This window comes from Meriones unguiculatus, chromosome 8 (genome assembly GCF_030254825.1).
Source record: "Meriones unguiculatus strain TT.TT164.6M chromosome 8, Bangor_MerUng_6.1, whole genome shotgun sequence".
Taxonomy (NCBI): domain Eukaryota; kingdom Metazoa; phylum Chordata; class Mammalia; order Rodentia; family Muridae; genus Meriones; species Meriones unguiculatus.
This window is the reverse complement of record NC_083356.1, coordinates 2,950,679-2,971,054: the sequence shown is the minus strand read 5'-3', so window position 1 is coordinate 2,971,054 and position 20,376 is coordinate 2,950,679. Positions and strand designations below refer to the sequence as shown.

Below are 20,376 nucleotides of genomic sequence, written 5' to 3'. Positions count from 1 at the left end.
CCCCCCCCCCACAAAACTGTGCCCTGAACTAGAACATGGAACCGTTTGCTCTTCATGGCTGCAGAGAATGACAAGACACAGGAAGCCAGATGATCCTTAGTGTCTGCATCCGGCCCTGGGCATGAGACTCAGGAATGGGCACCAGGAGCTGGGGCAGGAGGGCAAAGAGCAGGGGCTGCAGAGGGCCCACTCCATTCAATAGGCTGTGGGACACCCACTCCCTCCTTCCCGCTGCTCTGCAGGGTACCCTCAGGGAGGCCGATAATGGAGCGGGGTTCCCAGAGAGGGTAAGTGCTGGACAACCTTTTCTAAAAGAGATTCATGAAAGGAAGAGGAAAACAAAGCTCTCAGATGACAGCGGATGGACGAGGTTAGGGAAACTACGTGCTCACTAAAGCTTCTCTTGGCATGTGAAAAGAATGACTCCATTTGACAGCTGCTGTCCACAAGCTCCAGGCCACGGGGACAATAGGCATTTGAGGGTTTTCTTTGTTTCGTTTTGGTTGTTGTTTGTTGTGAAACAAAGTTTCTCTGTGTAGCCCTGGCTGTCCTGGAACTTTGTAGATCAGGCTGGCCTCTCACTCAGAGATCACCTGTCTCCCCTGTGCTGAGATTAAAGGCTTGCACCAGCACACAGCAGCAGTGATTCGGTTTTATAAAGACCCCAAGTCTACGGCTGGCCAGGAAGAAGCAACTCAGCAGACAGCACCTGGGGTACAAACCAGTGTCTTCCTGGCCAGGCCCCAGTCTCTGACCCAGCTGGTCTCTGATGGGAAAGTGCTCTAAGGGCTGTAGGTGACAGACACCTCACAGCTGCTGACGACGGCCTGCCATGCCCACACGCCCACCACAGTGTTTGCCCACACAGGTGCCAGGAGCAGATTCCTAAATGATTGACTTGTTAGGCCCTCGCTGGCCCCAGACCCAGGGCTTCGACTTACTTTCTTTTTTTTTTTAAATTAAATTTTTATTTTTTATATTAATTACAGTTTATTTATTTTGTATCCCAGCTGTAGCCCCCTCCCTCATTCCCTTCCAACCCCACTCTCCCTCCCTCATCTCCCATGCCCCTCTCCAAGTCCACTGATAGGGGAGGTCCTCCTCCCCGTCCATCTGACCCTAGCCTATCAGGTCTTATCAGGACTGGCTGCACTGTCCTCCTCTGTGGAAAGGCTGCTCACCCCTCAGGGGAGGGGGTGGTCAGACAAAGAGCCAGCCACTGAGTTCATGTCAGAGACAGTTCCTGTTCTTCTTACTAGGGAACTCACTTGGAAACTGAGCTGCTGTGGGCTACATCTGTGCAGGGGTTCTAGGTTATCTCCATGAGTGGTCCCTGGTTGGAATATCAGTTTCAGAAAAGACCCCTGTGCCCAGATATTTTGATTCTGTTGCTCTCCTTGTGGAGCTCCTGTCCTCTCCAGGTCTTACTATCTTCCCCTTCTTTCATAAGATTCCCTGCACTCTGCCCAAAGTTTGGTTATGAGTCTCAGCATCTACTTTTATACACTGCTGGGCAGAGTCTTTCAGAGGCCCTCTGTGGTAGGAATTAATAAATGGGACCTCATGAAACCGAAAAGCTTCTGAAAGCAAAGGACACTGTCTTCAGAACAAAACGACAGGCTACAGACTGGGAAAGGATCTTCACCAATCCTACATCTTACAGAGGGCTAATATCCAGAATATATAAAGAACTAAAGAAGTTAAAAAGCAACAAGTCAATTAATTCAATTAAAAATGGGCTAAATAGAGAATTCTCTGTAGAGGAATATAAAATGGCAGAGAGACACTTAAAGAAATGCTCAATGTCCTTAGTCATCAGGGAAATGCAAATCAAAACAACCCTGAGATTTCACCTCACACTCATCAGAATGGCCAAGATCAAAAACTCAAGTGACACATGCTGGAGAGGTTGTGGAGAAAGGGGAACCCTCCTCCACTGCTGGTGGGAATGTAAACTTGTACAACCACTTTGAAAATCAATCTGGTGCTTTCTCAGACAATTAGGAATAGCACTTCCTCAAGATCCAGCTATACCACTCCTAGGCATATATCCAAAAGATGCTCAAGTATACCACAAAGACATTTGCTCAACCATGTTCATAGCAGCTTTATTCTAATAGCCAGAACCTGGAAACAACCCAGATGTTCCTCAATGGAGGAAGGGATACAGAAATTGTGGTACATTTACACAATGGAATACTACTCAGCAATTAAAAACAAGGAAATCATGAACTTTGCAGGCAAATGGTGGGAACTAGAAAAGATCATCCTGAGTGAGGTATCCCAGGAGCAGAAAGACACATATACTCACTTATAGGTGGATGTTAGCCGTATAATGTAGGATAAACATAAATCTGTATGCCTAAGGAAGCTAAGAAAGAAGGAGGACCCTGGGTAAGATGGTCAACCTTCACTCAGAAAGACAAACAGGATGGACATCGGAAGAGGAAGAAAACAGGAAACAGAAGTGGTGCTTTGACTTTCTTGTGCACGCTCTGCAGGCCAGAGAACAGCGCTCAGGGATGGCTCTCTCCCGCCACCTTGTGGGGCCTGTGGTTGGAAGACAGGCTTGAACACAATCGCCTCTATGGGCTGAGTAATTGCCAAGGCTCTTACACAACAGTCTCTCACTTGGCAGTTCCTACACTCAAAATTACAAAGACACCATCTCATCCCTCCTAACAATGAATTTAAGCTGCTTATCTCGGCATTTAGGGCCTTCTGTCCACTGATTGTTCAACGGTTTTCCCTGCTTTGTGGGTGTGGGAGTGTGTGGGTGTGTGGACAGCATCTGAACTCAAATCCAGTCTCTCTGTCTATCAGTCTCTCTGTCTCTCTCTTTTCCTGTTACAGAGACAGGGTTTCTCTGTGTAGTCTTGGCTGTCCTAGACTCATTTTGTAGACCAGGCGAGAATGGATTTCAAAGAGATCCACCTGCCTCTGCCTCTCAAGTGCTGGGATCACAGGTGTGCACCAGGGCGCCTGGCTCAGTTGGTATCTCTATTATTTTATCTATCTATCTATCTATCTATCTATCTATCTATCTATCTATCTATCTATCTTCAATACAGGGTTTCTCTGTGTAGCCCTGGCTGTCCTGGAACTCACTGTGTAGACCAGGCTGGCCCTGAACTCACAGACTCACCTGCCCCCGCCTCCGGAGTGCTGGCATTAAAGGTGTGCCCCACCATTGGCCGGCTCCGACCTTATTTTAGAGACAGCATCTCTCGCTGACCTTGCAGCTCAGGGGTTCAGCTAGACTGATGGCCATGGCACTGGGATTGCAGGAGTGTGTCATCTGCTTGGCTCTGACCAGCAGGTTCTAGATTAGTAAAATGTTCTCACCGTCTGCTGGAGAGGACGTGAGAGTGAAATGAGACAGTGCCAAGAGCGCTTTGTAAACCACCCGTGCTGAGGACCAACGGGGCTCCCGGGTCACCTGCCCACCTTCACCCCTCAAGCACACAGGCCAAGAATAGGACGACAGTGGTTTTCCCGCCAGAAAAACATTCTTCTCTAACTGTAGCTTAGGAATCCAAACATGTGAGTCATGCATTAGGGTCCGGTTTTTACTTGAGCATTTTATTTCCTTTGAAGCACGCTTTGACTCCTCACTGAAGTACAGCAACTGTGGACATGTATGAAGCAGTGTGGCATTCAGCACGTGGCACAATGTGGACTGCTAGTGCATTTAGCATCTATTCTCTATGCGTGCATGCGTGCCTGCATGTGTGTAGTGGGAAGAGGGCCTGGGGTCCCTGGAACTGGAGTTAGAGATGGCGCTGAGCCTCCAAGTCGGTGAACCCGGGTCCTCCGAGAGAGCACCCAGTGCTCTTACCACAGTGCTTAACCACTGAGCCATCCCCAGCTCAGGGATAGACTCTCCACGAACACAGAGCGCTGGAGCGCCGTCGGCCTTCGTGGCTGAGGTGGGAGGGGATGCTGGACAGAGCCCATGACCGACACACTGGGGAAACCCCAGACCTGTCACAGGCCTTTAGTATCACTGCAGAGGCAGAGGCAGGGGGATCTCTGGAGTTGGAGGCCAGCCTGGTCTACACAGCGAGTTTTGGGACAGTCAGGGCTACATAGTGAGACCCTGCCTCAAAAATAATAAATGAATGAATAAATAGATAAATAGATTAAGCAACACAGTGATTGGTAAACAGTCAGTCCACGTGTTTTCTATGTCGCCCTCATTTTCTTCTTTTCATATTCTGGGGAAGATTTAGAGGATTCTAGACTTCTAGGAAACGCTCTAAAAAGAAACATTTGCCATGTGTTGCCATATGATCACACAGAGACAGCAAGCGTGCAGGAAGGCGTCGGACTTGTGCTAAAAGGGTAAAAACTGGGTCCAATCCTTAACTTTCATGGAGAGAACAGATAACCTCGGGAATTTGAAAAAAAAAATCACCTGTGTTTCCTGTTGGTATTTAGTACTAGCTTACACAGACAGGAGAAACCGTGTTTCAGAGAAGAAAGAAGAAAACATGAAGACAGCACCAGAGCCATGCAGCTAAGAGCACGGGGAAGGCATGGAGGGAGCAGAGGCCATAAATAACCACAGGAGAGAATCCTCAAACTGTTTTGGACAAGGAAGGAAGGAAGGAACCAAGGAAGGACGGGAGGGAAGGGAGGGAAAGGAGGGAAGAGAGGAAGAGGGAGGGAGGGAGGGGGAAGGAAGGAGGGGGAAGGATGGCATTGAGGTTTCTGGCAGAGGGCTGGGTCAGCTGACAGGTATGAGGACTAAGACAGCAGGATGATTATGGACAGAAAACGGTTTTCTAGGTTGGCACAGGGCAGCCTCCTGCTCTCGGTGGTTGACAAGCCAGTGGAGGCTTCACAACTGACTTCACATACACAAACACACGCTCGCTCCTGTGCACACAGTAAATTATGTCAAATTTTAGAGTGTTTATTGTTCAGTGACAGTGATTGTTACGGGTGAAAAGGAAGCACTTTGACGTGAATTCTATGCCTCCATTCTACTTATTTTAGTGTTTCACTCTAAACCTTTTGCAGCCTCTGCCTCAGTTTCTGCAGTGCGCACTCTTGAGGAGGTGAGCGATTCAGACACCAGGTACCTGACGCTTGACAAGGGAGAGGGGGCAGCCATAGGCAACAGCTGAATCTTGATGCCTCTTGCTCCTGAACGTGAGGATTTACCAACATGCCAAGGATTCACAGACCTCCTCTCTCCCGCCTGTCAGCTTCCCTCTTTCAACTCAGCCCCAGGACCTTGTAGAAGCCACAGCAGCATCTGCCTCCTCTGACAGCTAATCCCCTCTGGCTGAACTCCCCAGAGCAGGGATTCTGTCAGCCACAAGTGTCCCCGGCACAGGCAGAATCTGCCCAGGTGCCCGGTTAGGAAAGGTGCCCGGATCTGGTCAAACTTGCCAGGCATTTCCCAAGACTTGTTTCGTTTTCTTGAGGCAGGATTTCACGCAGCTCAGGTCGGCCTCCAAGGATGGTGCAGCCGAAGGCCACACTGAACTCTGACCCTCCTGTCCTGCTCACCAGGTGCTACAACTGCTGTCATGCGTCACCAACTCCAGCCAGCTTGAACTCAGCCGACCGAGGTGATGCACATCTTTAATCCCAGCACCCAGTGGGCAGAGGCAGGAGTATCTCTAGTTCAAAGCCAGCTTGCCCTATCTACATGGTGAGTTTCAGGACAGCCGAGGCTACATAGGGAGACCCTGTCTCAAAGAACCAACAACAGAAACTTAAACTTGAGGACAGCATTGTAACGGCCCAAGTTCAGAATATGGTTTTTAAATAAAAACTGTTTGTACAGAATTTGCATTTTTATGGAAGTGTTTGTGTTGGTGTGTGCACATGCTCGGCCTGTAAATACTGACCTAAAAGATTCATCATCCCTTGATTCTACGGCTGCTGCATGAACCCCAGCTGCTGGGAGGGTTCCTCTGTCCCTTCATGTTGCAATGCTGTGATGGTCTTGGAAACACATGAGGACCAATGTCAGGGCGTGCTTCTCGTGGGCACTGCTGGCGTGTGGCTGCCTGTCTGTTGCAGGTGTTCGCTCCTCTATGGACGAGGATTGCGTTAGACCTGGGTTCTGCAGTGTACCCAGAAGACAAAGCCAGAAGCTAGAAGCAAAGCCAGCTGCCTGTGAGTGCTGGTCTTCAGAAAAAAAGACTCTCCTTGTGTCCCCAGCCACACTGATCGTGTGTTGCCCACCCAGAGTCCGGACGCCCCTGCATGGAGACTGCACAGGAGCACCAGCATGCTGGTCTGTGCACTGCTTGGGACAACCCCATGGCGTCAAGGCAGGCTGGGCAAGCACCTACCCAAGCTGTGCCCAAGCCACCTACGACAGCGCTTTCTTTCTTGGTTTTGTTGCTTGGTTTTGAGCCACATAGAAACACAGGTACTCTAAAACCCTCGAAACCGCCTTCTGTCCTAGTGAACATTCATGAGAGACAGACAAAACACCTTGCAATTTGTTGAATCCAATTTTTTATGACCACAGAAGCTTTCTTTGTAGCAGAATTAACCATCAAACATTGTCTTGCTCATGCTTCCAGCCCCCCTGGGCAGAGAACCTCAGTAGACAAGGATTCTAACAGAGCTTGAGTAAAAGGTGCTGTAGGTCCATATTGAGAGCATGCAGTTTTCAGTTCTTTTAATTTTTTGAAAGATATAGGTGCATGGATTCTCATCATATTACTCTGTCCATCAGGTTGCTCTATAATTGGAAAGCCATAAAACTCAGTTATATCTCCTTTCTGCCTAGTTTGTTCTTCCTCTAACTCTGCAACCTCATCAGGTTCTAAGTTATTTTCAAAGTCTTTTTCTAACAAGAAATTATCATTAGGAGGGACATAGAACTCTTCTGGAGGAGCCGATGGTTTAAACTCACTTTGTCCTGAAGCCTCCCATTTTCTTTTCTCTTTTTTTTCTAACTCTGAAAGTTTCACTTTCTCAGTCCTGTGCTGCACATACAGACTATTTCTAATTAAATCCCATACAAAAATACAAGGCTACTGCCTTGTCCCATTTTTACTCTTGAAGTTTACTTACCGCACCCTTTTCTTTTTATGATCTGAGCTCACCAACACCCGAGGTGTCCTTCTCTGCTACCCTGTATCTCAGTTCTGTGTTGGGGCTCCAAACTGGCAGAGTTGAACAGTTCTTGAGTGGGGAGTGAGGACTGAATGAAACGCACACTCACACACACACACACACACACACACACACACACACACCAAAGCTTAGACACTACACATGGGATCTGTTGGAGAGGGCCTCTAGCAGAAACTAGGTGCTCTGTATATTCTACAGTCCCTTTTTACAGTCAGAGCAAAGCACTTTGATACAATGAAGTTCATTGAAAAGTCAAATTTGTTTATCTCAACCACCTGTCTGTGTGAGCCTCACACAAAGAAAAGGAAGTAAACTTGGCAAAAACATTCTGTCTATCCCTGTCTCCGGGTGAAGGCCAGCGTGAATACATGTGTTTCACTGAGAGCTGAATAAGAAAGCATCCTGAAAACAAGCAGCTCTCCACACTTGATGCCTCTTGCTTGTGAACGTCAGGATTTACCAACATGCCAAGGATTCACAGACCTCCTCTCTCACACCTGACTGCTTCCCTCTTTCAACTCAGCCCCAGGACCTTGTAGAAGCCACAGCAGCATCTGCCTCCTCTGACAGCTAATCCCCTCTGGCTGAACTCCCCAGAGCAGGGATTCTGTCAGCCACAAGTGTCCGCAGAACCTGCCCAGGTGGCCCGTTAGGAAAGATGCCCGTATCTGATCAAACTTGCCAGGCATTTCCCAAGACTTGTTTCGTTTTCTCGAGGCAGGATTTCACGCAGCTCAGGTCGGCCTCCAAGGATGGTGCAGCCGAAGGCCACACTGAACTCTGACCCTCCTGTCCTGCTCACCAGGTGCTACAACTGCTGTCATGCGTCACCGACTCCAGCTTGAACTCAGCCGACCGAGGTGATGCACATCTTTAATCCCAGCACCCAGTGGGCAGAGGCAGGAGTATCTCTAGTTCAAAGCCAGCTTGCCCTATCTACATGGTGAGTTTCAGGACAGCCGAGGCTATGTAGGGAGACCCTGTCTCAAAGAGCCAACAACAGAAACTTAAACTTGAGGACAGCATTGTAACGGCCCAAGTTCAGAATATGGTTTTTAAATAAAAACTGTTTGTACAGAATTTGTATTTTTTGGAAGTGTTTTGTGTTCGTGTGTGCACATGCTCGGCCTGTAAATACTGACCTAAAAGATTCATCATCCCCTGATTCTGCGGCTGCTGCATGAACCCCAGCTGCTGGGAGGGTTCCTCTGTCCCTTCATGTTGCAATGCTGTGACAGTCTCAGGAACACACGAGGACCAATGTCAGGGCGTGCTTCTCGTGGGCACTGCTGGCGTGTGGCTGCCTGTCTGTTGCAGGTGTTCGCTCCTCTATGGACGAGGATTGCGTTAGACCTGGGTTCTGCAGTGTACCCAGAAGACAAAGCCAGAAGCTGGAAGCAAAGCCAGCTGCCTGTGAGTGCTGGCCGTCAGAAAAAGGGCCTCTCCCTGTGTCCCCAACCACACTGCACTAATGTTGCCCACCCAGAATCCTTGTAAGTCTGTGTGTTCCGTCTCAAGGGTTGTGAAGAAGTTGCTTCCTAAATCCATGAGCAGTTGGCTGAAACCTTCCCTGCTGTTGTCTTTCTCTGACGTAACCCTGGAGTCAGGACCTTGTGCACACAGGCAGCAGCTCTGCTCGTGTGGTTCTGAGTTCTGCTCTGTCCCTCGGGGTGTCCCTTTGAGTCTGAGGTCAGCCTGGTCTCAGGGAGAGTTCCAGGACAGCCAGGGCTATGCAGAGAGACTCGGTCTCAAATACCAAAGACCAAATAGAAACTGAATACTAGCTGCCCCTGCTCTCACAGCCGTTGGTTCACTGAGCTGCATGGAGACAGTGCTGAGCAAAGCCGGAGCTGACGGCACCCAGGGTGACCCTGGGCCTCACAGAGGGAACAATTAAACGCGGGCAAAGAAGCCGAGAGGACAATGTCCTCCTCTGCACCGCTGTGCAGCCTTGCTGTGAGGAGCGCAGGGAGGAGTGGCCAGGTGTCTCTGCTCCTCAGCTCCTCAGCTGCCCAGCATCCTGGGAGAGAGCTCAGAGCGGTCCGGACCATGACTGCTGAAGAACAGGGGGAGTTTGAAGACATGGCAGAGGCTGACAAGTCTCGCTATGGGAGAGAAATGAAAACCTAGAGGGGAGGAAATGGGGAGACCAGAAAGAAGGACCCCAAGGCACCCAAGAGGGCTCCTTCCTCCTTCCTCTTGTTCTGAGTTTCACCCCCGGATCAATGATCATCACCCGGCTTATCCCCTGGTGATGTTGCAAGGACACGAAGAGCCGTGGAGCAGCACTGCTGAGGACAAGCAGCCTGAGGAGCGGAGGCTGCCCCATGGGAGCAGAAGGACAGAAGGACCCTGATGCCACAGAGTGAAGGAAAACCTGATGCAGGAAAACGGGAAAGGACAAGAAAATAAGAAAGAGGGAGGAGAAGAGGAAGAGGGTGGGGAAGAGAGTAAGGAAGAGAGTGAGGGAGACGAGGAAGGCAAAGATGATAAGTTGGTTCTAAAACACTTTATTTCTTGTATATAAAGCATTTAACCCCATACACAATTCACTCCTTTTACAGAAGAGAATTGAAATATAAGGCTGGGTAAGTTTTCTTTAAAGGAACAGTGTCTTTTTCTGTGTGGTGACCACAGTGCCAAATGTGCCCTCAGATAGACCTGTCCTGGTGGTATTTTCCTGTCTTTTTCTTTCTCTTCTCTTTCTTTTCTTTCTCCCTCTCCCTCTCTCCCTCTCTCCCTCTCTCCCTCTCTCATTCTCTCTCTCTCTCTCTTTTTGATTGTGGGTTTCTCTTTGTAACCTTGACTGTCCTGGATTCACTTTGTAGACCAGGCTGGCCTCAAACTCACAGCCATCTACCTGCCTTTGCCTCCTAGAGTGCTGGGATTACAGGCATGTGCCACCATGTCCATCTTCCTGGTGGTATTTTCAACAGCCACTAACCTTGCGCGGTACAGTCTGCGGTTTTATGGGAATTTAAAGCAGTTCTTGTTGGTGCACAGCAGGAATTAGTTATATTTGGGGATGATAGTTATTGTCTTTTGTTTTGCTTTGTTTTGTTTTCAGTTGTATCTGATGTAGTTTATCCTGAATACCATTTTGTAATTGAAAACAAAAAACAAAAAACAAAGAATCAATCCCCCAAACCAAAAACCACACCAAAACTCAAAAAACCCTGCAACTAACTGTTTTCCTTACATTCTGAATGATTCTATGTAAATAAAATTTTATTGAAAAATGAAGGTGGCGAGCTGAAAACCTCCAGCACCCTCCTCGGCCTCTACGCATGCTCACCGGCACGCACATGTGGAATTGTTGTTGGAATATTCCTGGGTGGTTGGGGGGTCTCTTTGGGGGCGGGCTTGAGAGAGGCTTCTCTACTGTGTAGTCCGGAGAGGTGTGTTGTGAAGATCACCGGACTGGCCTTGAGCGCAGGGAGGTCTGCTTGCCTCTGCCTGGCCAGCGTTGCGATCGAGGTGTGTGTCACCAGGCCGGGCTCTTGTGTCTGTAAGGTATGTGCAGGGTAAGATGTGAGTAACTTTAACACACACACACACACACACACACACACACACACACACACACACGCACAGCCCAACCTGGATTGGGGATCCCTGAGCGCGTGCTTCCCTGGCTGTCGTGAGGCTCTGGCTCAATCCCCAGCACCGCCCCTCTCTCCACCAAACACAGGAGGGAGGCAGGAGCCAGCTCAGCCAGGGCCCACCACTCTTCTGCCTTAGGGGTGAGCTTTCCCCTCTGGATGCTGGCACTGCCCTGGGCATCATCAGGCGCCCTGGCTGGGCTATGCCTCAGGCCCATTTCATCTGGAAACCAGTGGAGTAACTTTCTGGATTTCACTTGCTGGGGGCTGAGGGTACTAATTTCATAAACCTCCCAGTTACGCCTGCTCCTGCTGTCCTTCCAAGCTTCACTTCCAATTGCTCAGACACTTCACCTGATTTGATTGAGGACTGCAAGCACATGGAAAGACAGCAACAAATGACTGCAAAGTAACTTCTCTTCCTGTGAATTGATGACTTAAAAAGTAATTCAAGAGACCAGTGCAGCTGGGCATTGTGGCAGAGACCTTCGAGCTCAGGGCTTGAGGGCAGAGCAGAATCAAGAGAACTCAAGGCAGCTTGGACTCACAGAAGGGAGAGCCCACCTTTGGCAAAACTCAAAACAAACCCAAGCCAGCAGGCAGGTGCTTGCAAAGATGCCATGAACGATCGCTCACAGCAGGCTCGGACGTAACTGTTGGGAGTTCTAAGTTACCTAATAACCAAGTCCAGCCAAAGTGAAGACCGACGGCTGCACTTTACACTGAACAATGGCTCAGAACAGTGACTTAGCGAAGATCTCTCTGATGAATTATTAACGCAGGAAAGCCTCAGTTTAGAATGGAAATTGGGCAATTGTTGACTGATGGTAGGCGAGGTTACCTTTCATTTCCTTAAAACAAAAACAAAAACAAAACAAAAAACAGAAAAAAAGGGTGTAGGGTGTGATGTGGTGTGGAGAGGAAAAGGGGAGACTAAAGTGTGATCAAAGTGTGATCTCGCTGCCATCTTCCCCGAGCTCTAACCTGCTCTACAGGGTGCCTCTTCCAAGAAAGGCGGGTGTGTGTGTGTGTGTGTGTGTGTGTGTGTGTGTGTGGAAAGTACACACTGCACACAAGCAACCCCAGCAGGAAACTAGCTGCAGCCTCCAGAGGCAAACACGGCCAGGCAGGACCAGAGTCGGACTCAGGCTGTGACCCTGTGAAGAAAGGCGGGGCACAGTCTTGGGCCATTGCTTCTGAGCTAGGCCAACTTCTGCTAGAGGCCCTGGTGGAGGCGGGGGTGGGGAGGGAGTCAGGGACGCTGTTCAGGTCTGGGATTTTGGCTCAGCCAGTGCCTCCTTCCTCCCTGATTGGCTCTGGAGCATGGCCAGGAGCCTATGCCCTCTTGTCCAGGACCTGGTGCCCAGCTTCCCCAGGAGCCTGCGCCCTGCTTATCCAGGAGCTGGCTCTCACTGTGGCCCTTCCTCCTCTGCCCGCAAAGATGACCCTCGCCATCCAGGTCCTCCGGCTGGTGGTTGGCATGCTGTTTTTTCCCATGTTCCTGCTGAACCTTCTAGGCCTGTGGAGAGAGAGATGCAAAAAGTGGTTTCCCTCCTTCATGTGGAGGGCGACCAGGATATACAACAAGTACACAGCGAGCAGAAAGCGTGAGCTCTTCAGCAATCTGCAGGAGTTCGCGGGCCCCTCGGGGAAGCTGTCCCTGCTGGAGGTGGGCTGCGGCACCGGGACCAACTTCAAGTTCTATCCCCCTGGGTGCAGAGTGACCTGTGTCGACCCCAATCCCAACTTCGAGAAGTTCCTGTTCAAGAGCGTCGCAGAGAACCGGCACCTGCAGTTCGAGCGCTTCGTGGTGGCGGCCGGGGAGGACATGTCCCAGGTGGACGAGGGCTCAGTGGACGTGGTGGTCTGCACCCTGGTGCTGTGCTCCGTGCAGAGCCAGGAGAAGTTTCTGCGTGAGGTGCGCCGCGTGCTGAGGCCGGTGAGTGACAGATGTGAGAACAGGCTAGTGGAGGCTAGCAGGAGCAAGGATGATCCTGCCAGGTTCAGGGGAACTGTAAACCAAAAGGCAAAAGCCTGCAGAAGAACCTATAGAAGGAAAATAGTGGCAGAGAACTACGAAGGGAAGCAAGGGCCAAGAAATCAGAAAATAGAGAATTCCAGGCTGCTCCAGAGTGAAGAGCCTGCTGACAATTCCCATGTCCGACTTGGTAACCGAGGCTCCCAGGGACAGCTGAAGGCTTCATGCCACTCCTTTCAATAAGTTACAAGTCCCAGCACTGGGGAGGCAGAAGCAGGCACATCTCTGAGTGCCAGGCCAGCCTGGTCCACACAGTGAGAGGTCCAGGCCTGACAGGGCCGCACACCGAGACCCTGTCTCAAAGCACAAAGCATTTACAGGCCCCTAAGAACAAGGCTGTTTCCTAGAGCTGGTGAGAGAGAACGATAGCAAAGATGAGCAACGGGGCGGTGACAGGATATAAGTTAAAGCAGACAACGTATAAAGACGTATAGATCACAGCCTGTGACACTGCCAGAGGCTTACGTCTATAGGTTCTTGGGAGGACCTGGGAAGGACCCCTCACCCAGGAAGAGGTTTTGAAGGCTCATTTATTAACATCAAAGTGTCCAGTGAACATGCTTTCTCTATCGGAAAGGCATCTACAGCTACTCGTGTGCCAAACCTCGTCTCTGGAGAAGAGGTTCCTTAGAGCACACCTGCCGACTGGAAAGGACCCGTCTGCATGAAAGCTTGTCACAGAGTCAGGAGCTCTGGAGCCATTTCAGAGAGCAAGAGCTGGGTGTGGCGGTCCAGACATCCAAACCCAGCTCTGTCTCAGTGTCTCAGAGGCTGAGAAGGATGGGAAGGCAAGCCTCAGCTATGTGGCAAGCTCAAGGCCAGCCTGAATCATAGAGTCAAAATCTATCAAACAACAAAACTAAACAAACCCCAACAACCCACCGGGTGAGTGGGCACACACACTTAATCCCAGCACTCAGAGGGCAGAGGCAGGTGGAGCTCTGTGAGGCCAGCCTTGTCTATAAACGGAGTCCCTGACTGCCAGGGCTACACAGAGACTCTGTCTTGTAAAACAAACAAACAAACAAACAAACAAACAAACAAAACAACAACAAAATCCAGCCAACCAAAATGAAGAAAAAACTTCCAGAAGTGTGATCTCTGCTATATAGGAAAGAGAAGATGGTCAAGAATATGTTAATGTGTTCATGCAAAGGTAGAATAGTCCAGGAGTTACCTCTGGGGAACAGCAGGCAAGAGCAGCCGTCACTTGTGCCTTTCTGAAAGTCAGAAGAAATTCTTTTGACTGGTTCTTCCTCTGTGCCAGGCAGGTAATGCCCTTGGCTTTCTTCCTTAGCCTGTCTGATCACCAACTCACCACTTGATGGAGCCAGCTTCAGGACAGCCTCGGTTGTCCTCACCAGAAGCCTCTGAAGTGGACATTTATGACCGTCGTGTTCTAGAAAGGGTCGAAGACTCAAAGACGTTAGGAAATGTACCCAAGCTTACACAACCATGGCTCTAACCTTATTTTATTTTGTAAAGACCAGGTCTCATTCTCAGTAACTAATGCTTGGCTAGACTGACACTTTGTATGTAGATCAGGCTGGCCTGGACCTCACAGAACTCTGCCTGCTGCTGCTGCTGGATTAAAGACGTGCACCCACAGCCGGCCAGGTCTAGTGTTCAGGGAGAATATTGCTGCCAATTGGTGCTTGTCATCTTCCTCACCTCAGCATTCCTTAACCTTTAATTGTGAGGGTGCTAATCATCACTAGGCCCAAGAAGAGTCTCCAGGCTAAAGCTGCTGGAGTTACTATTCCATTTCTGCCACAATACAATGTTTATATTTCATATACCTGTAGAATTTACTTATATGTCTAATCTTGGTGTTTTATTTCCTTCAGTTTAATAACACCACAGTGGCTCTGTATGAGTCAACTTTTCCCAAGAAAGAGAGGTCTTAATATTTTATTCTTTTGTCATTTGTCCTCACCATTCTTCATCCATCTGTAGCAGGAAGAGACTTTTAATGTGATCTGCTGCCAGCTTCTCTAGCCTACCGAATATTGTTTGCCTTTTAAAGGTTACTTTGCTCTGATTATCCTGTTCCTGAGTAAGTGAAGGGAAAGATGTGCCAGGAGTGTCTTTGAGTCAGGGCCTCACAAGGAGGTCTCTGGCACAGTGGTTTGAATCACAACCTCCAGGTCATGAGGAAGGCCTAGAATTAGCCCCAGAAAAGGACATTCCCCTAAAAGAAGGAGGGATGGTGTGGTCAGGACATCCCTGGGGAAACTTAGAAGCAGTACTCCTGGGAGGAGGTGTAAATGATTCATTAGAAATTTTCCATCCATCCAAAATTCCCCAAGTTTACAAATAATAAAAGTCCCTAAAGCATGTGGTTGTAGAAATCAGGATCAAAAGAGTGGGAGACCGCACCACAGAGATTGCGTCACTCGGCTCAGCTTTGCTGGAGCTTTGAAAAGCAGCTGTGCTAAGTTTATGACTTTCACTGTTCCCATTAGATATGGCTGTGCCAGTTTACCCTGCAGCCAGTGCCTGGGAACAAGTTGTTTGTGAATTAGAGGTTTTCTTTTTTCAAAAAAAAAAAAAAAAATGTTGCGAGGAGAGACCAGATGTGATAGAACAACATAAAATGCCAACACGAGGGAGGTGGATGCAGGGGCATGAGGAGCAGCTGGCTACACAGTGTGTTTGCCAAGTACCGAGTTTCAGAGCAACGTGGGTGCTGTGACTGTTTCAAAAGTCAAGCAGCAACAACAAAAAGGTAAAAGGAGGTGGACGAGCGAGCTAGCTCAGACAGTCAAGACATCTGCCGTCAACTCTGCTAACGTTAGGTCCGCGTGACTGAAGGAAAGAACATGCTCACACAAACATGCATACAGTTGTGTAATCACACTCACACTAAATTAGTTAAATGCAGTGAACGTTTTCAACAGAAAGAGGGACAGAGTAGTAGTAATTCAGTAGTAAAGCATTTACAGCAGACATGAGAGCTGGAGTCAGAATCGCGAACCCCCCCAAAACCCAGCAACAAAAGGCTAGGTTGTTAAGAAGAGATCACAGATATAAAAGTAACAGACCACACCCCAAGAGGAGATACTGTGTAGACTCTCTCTCTCTCTGAGAAAGGATCTTATGTAGCCCAGGCTGGTCCTCCACTTCTGCATTCTATTTCTTCCTCCTCCTCAGTCCCTGTGCTGGACATGGAAGACACCTGACCCTGTAGCTCCCTGGGCCTAGAAGATACTGTGTCCACTGGCTGACCTCAGTCCTCCCGCCTCTGACAGCCCGAGGGCTGGGATTACACGTGGGACTCACCACACCACTGATATAATCCTATTAGAATAAACTTCCTACTGATCAGTAAGGGAAACAGCAGTTATTTCCATGAACGATGGAATAATGGATATCCACAGGCAAGTACACAAACTTCCTAGTAAAAGACCTTGTATCTGTGAAGAATCTTTTTTTTTTTTTTAAGATTTTCCTTTTTACTACGAATACAGTGTTCTGGCTACATGTAGATCTGCACAAGAGAAAAGGGAAGGAGATCTCATGATAGATGATGGTGAGCCTCCATGAGCTTGCTGGGACTTGAACTGGAGCCTCTGGAAGAACAGCCACTGTTCTTAACCTCTGATACTTCTCTCCCAGGATCCTGTATTTTCCCATCCCACACCGAGGATTACAATCATGCACCATTACACGCCGGCTAATAAATGAATGAATGAATAAATAAATAAACAAACAAACAAACATATTTAAAAGAATGTGGGTCCAGGCATGGAACTTGAGACTATTTACTGTACAAACTGATTTGCCTCCCCAACCTCCAGGATACACGTATTTTTAAAGACAAAAATACCACCTAGCCAAGCAATTGAGAGATTTTGTGTTCTTTAAAAAAAGTGTTAAGACAGGTATGTTGGTCCATGCTGCTATTCCAGCACTCAGGATGTGGAGGCAGGAGGATCAGGACTCCAGGGCCATATTGTAAGATGTATTTTATTGTCTTATGGGCACGGATGTTTTGCCTGCACAAATGTGTGCCCCACGTAGTGGCTGTAACAGAGATGGAGCAGAAGGGGGTGTTGAGTCCCAAGTAGCTAAATTTGCAAAAAGTTGAGAGCTACCGAATGGGTGCTGGGAGTTGAACCTGGGTCCTTTGGAAGAGCAGACTGTGTTGTTCACTGATGAGCCATCTATCCAGCCTCTTGAGGTCCTTTCCAGCTATTCAGTGAGTTGGAGGGCTCTGGTACAGTCTTGTAATCTCAACACTGAGGACTCTGAGGTAGGAGGATGGCAAGTTTGATGCCAACCTGGGCTATAATTGTAAGACAGTTTGTCAAAAACATTGTGGTGTGTGTGTGTGTGTCTGTGTGTGTGTGTGTGTGTGTAGAAAGTGTTGGCACGCCTTCATTGGAAATGCACGCTTTCGTAGTCATTTCTAGTTAAGGACAATTTGAAAACTTCTGCCAAGGTGTTTTAAAAGGCACCTAGCCCTGACTCAACTCTGGTTTTTTTTTTTTTTTAAATATAGGATTTTAGCCTTGCTTATATCAGGGCTGATATGAAATAAAATGATATGGGGTGGGGATACCATGGGTGGCCCAGGCTGAAGTGTGCTCCCTGAGAAATTACGCCACGAAACAGATCTGGTGTAAGGTTTATTTGGCAGAGAGAAGAGGGCCTAGAGAAAGGGTAGAGGCAGAGAGCGAGCCATGCAGGCAGGCAGACTGACAGGAACCGAGCCACGAGGACAGAGAGCAGAGAAGTGAAGGTGGGGCGCAGAGAATGATAGAAAGGGAGAGATAAGAAAGGAGAGAGGGGGTGTCTGGGTGTGGGGTGTGGACGGTCCTTTTATGGGCAGCATACCTTTTGCACCTGGTTGTGGGCAGGTGATGATGAAAGCGATTGCTAGGTCCCTGAGGTCAGGCCAGCAGAGTCCCCTGTATGCTAACAATACCAATTTGGCAGTAATTACAGGTGCTCCCAAGAGTGGTGGATGCTAATCCTTGTTATGCTAAAACACAGTAGAACCTAGCAATTACAAAATAACATAAAGACAGTTACAAGTACTGTGTGTTACAGTAAAACACTGGAAAGAGCCTAAGAGATACAAAGTAACATGAAGACGGTTACTAGCATTGTGTGTTACAGTAAAACACTGGGAACTGCCTAACAGAAACAAAGTAACGTGAAGACAGTTACAAGCACTGTGTGTTACAGTAAAACACAGGGAAGAGCCTAACAGATACAAAGTAACAGAAAGATGGTTACAAGCACTGTGTGTTGCAGACTTAATTTTAGGAAAAGCCGCAAATTTTCATATAGTAGTACAGGGTCTGGTTTTCTCTCTTCCATCTGTTTTTTTGAAAAAATGTGTTTATGGTCGTGCGTACCTGCATGAGTTATATGCACAGTATGTGTGCAGGTCCATGGAGGTCAGGGAACACTGGATCCCTGAACCGGCAGTAATGGGTGGCTGAGAACGACCTGATGTGGGTAGTAGGAACCGAACCTGGGTCCTCTGTAGAGCAGGCAGCTCTCTTAACCTTGGAACATCTCTCCAGCCATTTTTTTGTCTTTTTTAAGACGGGGTCTTATGTTGCACAAACTGGCCTCAAACTCACGGTATTGCTGAAGAAATGACTTTGACCTTCTTATGCTGCTGCCTCTGCCTCCTAAGTGATGTCCTTACAGACAGGTGCCACCATGATTTGGCTGTCAAACATTTCTGTATTTTCTAAACTTTCTAAGATAAGCATGTGGCTGAGAAGGTTCTGGAACCACATAGAGAGGTTTAGAATCTCCTTCTGACGTTTACAAACTGCCAGCTGGGGCTCAGTTCCCTCAGTAAAAGCAGTGATGTGCTGGGCTTGGCTGCATATTTCCTTGAATCCCAGCAGTCAGGAGGCAGAGGCAGGCAGATCTCTGAGTTTAAGGCCAGTCTGAGCTGTATCAAGTTGCTGGCCGGGCAAGTTGCACAGTGTGATCCTGTCTCCAAAATCAAACAGAAGCCGTGGCCGTAAGAAAACGTGTGTAACAATGATTGTGCTGTGTTGTTTGTCCAAGACAGTGTCCATGTAGCCCAGGCTGGCCCTGAACTAACTCTCACAACCCAGGCTGGCCTCACGCTTGCACCAGCTTCCTGAGTGCTGGGATTGTTGGTTTGTTCCACTGCAAATAACCCTGTTGGGAAGATGAAGGACCGTGATGTGCTGTGAGCGAGCTCCGCACTTGGCTCTGTAGGCTCAGTAACTACGAGTTCTCGATCCACAAACATGTCTGTTGCTTAGATTGGCAGCTCCGTTTAAAGGTTTGTTTTAGGAGAGGGTCCCACTGTGGCTGGGCTTGTAATTCATGATCATCCTCCCTTAGCCTCCCTGGTGTGGAGATTCCAGGCATGGGCTATCAAGCTCAGCGAGCTCTGTATCAAATGTGACAGAAATTCAAACTGCCTCACCCAGATAATGCCTTACTCCATTTCAACCCACCTGGGTCTTCTCAGAGTTGGCTTCAGGCCACTGAAAGTTTTAACTTTAAGCATCTTGTAGAGCTGCTTCCCCAAAGCCAGCATCTTTGAAAGATGTGTGTGTTTTCTTTCTCAGGGAGGGGCTTATTTCTTCTTGGAGCACGTGGCAGATGAAAGATCCACCTGGAATTTCTTCTGGCAGCAGGTCCTGGATCCTGCCTGGAACCTTTTGTTTGCTGGATGCAACATCACAAGAGAGAGCTGGAAGAACCTGGAGCAGGCCGGCTTCTCCAAGCTGAGGCTGCAGCATATCCAGGGAACTCTACCCTGTCCTTTACTGAAGCCCCATATTTATGGGTATGCTGTGAAATAGGGTGAGGCAGCGGGAGCGCTCTGAATGGCTCCAGCGGTTCAAAATTTCAGGTTTAGATGTAAGAGACCCTGGGAGAGGTGAAGTCAAATTCATCCTTACAGGTTTCTGTTTGCCTATTTCTATCTCCTCTCCCATCAAATCAAAACCAAATGAAAGTATCTTTGGCCTCTCCCTCCAAAGGAACCAGTGGTGTCTCATGAGCCTTTGATAATGAAGCAGTACAGGAGACTGACAGCTTGCCAAGCGAATAAATAAATACTTGACGAGTGAAAAATCCATGCCTGACTAACACAGAACACCCCCCAAAGCCACCTGCTCCCACCTCTGAAAAAAAAGAAGTATGAACCCACTTGCTATTGTAATACCAGGATCACAGGACCCTCAGACACCACCAGGAGATGACTCAATGCAAGAGCAAGACAGCTTTATTATGAGAGCGATTGAACTCAGGACACAAGTCTCACTGACACAGCAGTAGAGAAGTGGGACCCTGAGCCCTGAGTTAGCAGGGTTCTTAAAGGGAAAGACTGCAAGCAGGGGTATCCATGACAGCAAGCAGAGGGGTATATTTTCTATGAGAGAAAGCAGGGGGGTTCATACCTTGACATTACAGAATTGGGTAAAAGCCATAGGGGAGAGGTGACCATTTACATAATCACAATTGCCAGGGAGATTGTCTCTATTTTTTACTAAACATTTATTCTATGATATTTCCTGGAGGCCGTTGCTTGGAGAGCTAACTTTGTTTTCTGCCAGGTGCATAATCTGTGATATCTCCTGGTACCTGAATTCAGCTCCTGGTCAAGATGGCTCC

At 48.5% G+C, this 20,376-nt stretch overlaps 1 protein-coding gene across 2 annotated transcripts; it reads left to right on the top strand.

Moving 5' to 3' along the window:
* The first annotated feature begins 12,071 nt into the window (after positions 1-12,071).
* On the top strand, positions 12,072-19,836 carry LOC110543836 (N6-adenosine-methyltransferase TMT1A-like). 2 transcript variants are annotated; one of them, XM_060388611.1, is made up of 2 exons: positions 12,072-12,651; positions 19,326-19,836. In XM_060388611.1, exons 1-2 carry the CDS (start codon positions 12,154-12,156, stop codon positions 19,560-19,562), a joined length of 735 nt encoding a protein of 244 aa, XP_060244594.1. In that variant the 5' UTR covers positions 12,072-12,153; the 3' UTR covers positions 19,563-19,836. The 2 variants fall into 2 exon arrangements, with proteins under 2 accessions (XP_060244594.1, XP_060244595.1); XM_060388612.1 differs by lacking the exon at positions 19,326-19,836 and adding an exon at positions 15,904-15,969 and having other exon boundaries at positions 12,073-12,651.
* The last annotated feature ends 540 nt before the right edge of the window (positions 19,837-20,376 follow it).